At 54.4% G+C, this 1,880-nt stretch overlaps 1 protein-coding gene across 1 annotated transcript; it reads right to left on the bottom strand.

The window, feature by feature from the left end:
* Positions 1-566: 566 nt before the first annotated feature.
* EMWEY_00031870 (surp module domain-containing protein, putative) lies at positions 567-1,880 on the bottom strand (the record flags this gene model as incomplete). Its single annotated transcript, XM_013481755.1, has 1 exon — positions 567-1,880. The coding sequence occupies one exon, from the start codon at positions 1,878-1,880 to the stop codon at positions 567-569; it is 1,314 nt and encodes a 437-aa protein (XP_013337209.1).

Below are 1,880 nucleotides of genomic sequence, written 5' to 3'. Positions count from 1 at the left end.
TATATATATATATATATTAAGAGCAATTAAGAGCTGGCAAGACAGACGAGGAGACGAACAAACCGCACAACCGCGAACACATGCACAGCAACAAACACGTATGCCATGCATGTAGCGAAACAACGCAAATGAACAAGAACGCAACCATGAGAAGGGAAAAAACAGGGGTGCAGAGCGACGGCACAACAAAAACGCATCACACAGCAAAGTCCTCCAGCAAGCAACAGTATACAATCATTGCGCTGCAGCAAAAGCAACAAACAACGGCACATCCTCCACCGCTTTCAGAAGCTGACTACACAAAAAGACTACAGAAGTGAGATCTTGCAAAGGCGATGGTGGCTCAGTTCCCCTGCGCAGAGTCAGCGGGACCGTTGTGTCTCGCGAGACACCTCGATGCCCTCATAACAAGAAGCCGCCTGTAAGGGCGTCGTCTCATCATTTGCCGCACCACCAACCTCATTCGCAAACCTTAGACAACTCCCATCCCTCCTGCCCCCCACAAGGTCCCACCCAATGATCCCCACCAACTCCCAGACACTATGTCCATTCACTCATACATTCACTCAGATGCGTGCATGCTCGCGACCGGGCTTCATGCATCCAAGCGAGGAAATGGCACATTTGCATGGAAGCTGAAAAGTGAAATACAGGGTAATGGCGGCCAGGCAGGGGACGTTGTGATCACGTACGTCCTGCTGCTGCCGCGCAACACCAGCCTCAGCAGCAGTCCCAGGTTGTCCCTCTGGAGGCAATTTATCGGAGTCGGGCTGTTGTGCTGCTTCTTCCTCATCTTCTGTTTCCATGGCCTCATCCTCTGCATCTACGTCTGCGCCTTCGATGAGTTTCGCTATAGAATCTGTCTGGTCGCCTGGAGCTGCTGCTCCGTCTGCGTCTGTCACTTGGTCTTCAGTAAGCAGCGCTTTGGGCAGCTCTTTGGGCACGGAGGTGAAGTCGATTGGGGCCGCGAGAGGCAAGCGTTCATCTTCTTCTGTAAACTCAATGGTTTCAACGATGTGGAATGACTCCCAATCCAGCGACATCATCAACCGCCTCTCCTCCTGCGTTTTGCTCTCTTTTTCCTGGCGTTGCTTCAGCTGCTGCCGCTCGTACTGCATGCGCCGCCGAACCCGCGCCAGTAGCGCCTGGCGGTCTTCCGCAGTTTCCCGCAAAGCCTCCAGAGTTTCCTTTTGCGGCAGAAGGCACTTGGTGTACGCGTCGACGAGAGAAGCGAAATACGAGAACAAATGATGCGAAGGCTTCAAAAAAGCAAATTGAGGGTTCTGCTGTTCCCGCTGCGCCAAACCTGCCAAGAACTTCTGCCCATTCCGCGCAACGAACTGCGCGCAACAACGAATAATATCCAAATCAACAGGAGCCACCCACGGGTGCTGCAGCACAAATTGATTGGGCGGGGGCGGTTCCAGCTTCTCCTTCACCCCGTCTTTTTCGCTCTCGCCTATTTGCGTCAACATCAACAGTTGCTGTTGTTTCTGTTTCTGCTGCTGCTGCTTCTGCTGCATGTCGCGAATCGCCTGTGGGACCTGCGGGGTTGGAGCCGCCTCCCCCGTGGTGAATTCCCTCACTTTCAGCTTATAGAATGCATGGTATGGATTGTTCGGCAACAAAAATCCAAATTTCGTTGCACTTTGTTCCCGCAGCACACGTGACTCAAACTCTGCCCCGTTCTTCGCTACAAACTGAGCCGTCTTCTCAATAACGCCCCTCATATCCGCAGGAGGGAAAATCAAGTCAGGGGGGGCGGCCCCAGATGACCTGACTTCAGCGGGAGCAGCTGCGCCGCCCGCAACTGTAGCAGCAGCCGCTGCGCCACCAGAGGGCACGGGCGGCCGCTGCGGGGGTTCCACCGCGGCGCTCAT

The sequence above is a fragment of the Eimeria maxima genome, genomic scaffold (assembly GCF_000499605.1).
Source record: "Eimeria maxima Weybridge genomic scaffold, Emw_scaff407, whole genome shotgun sequence".
Classification (NCBI taxonomy): Eukaryota; Apicomplexa; class Conoidasida; order Eucoccidiorida; family Eimeriidae; genus Eimeria; species Eimeria maxima.
Note: the sequence above shows the minus strand (reverse complement) of the source record. Positions and strands in the feature narration are given on the sequence as shown.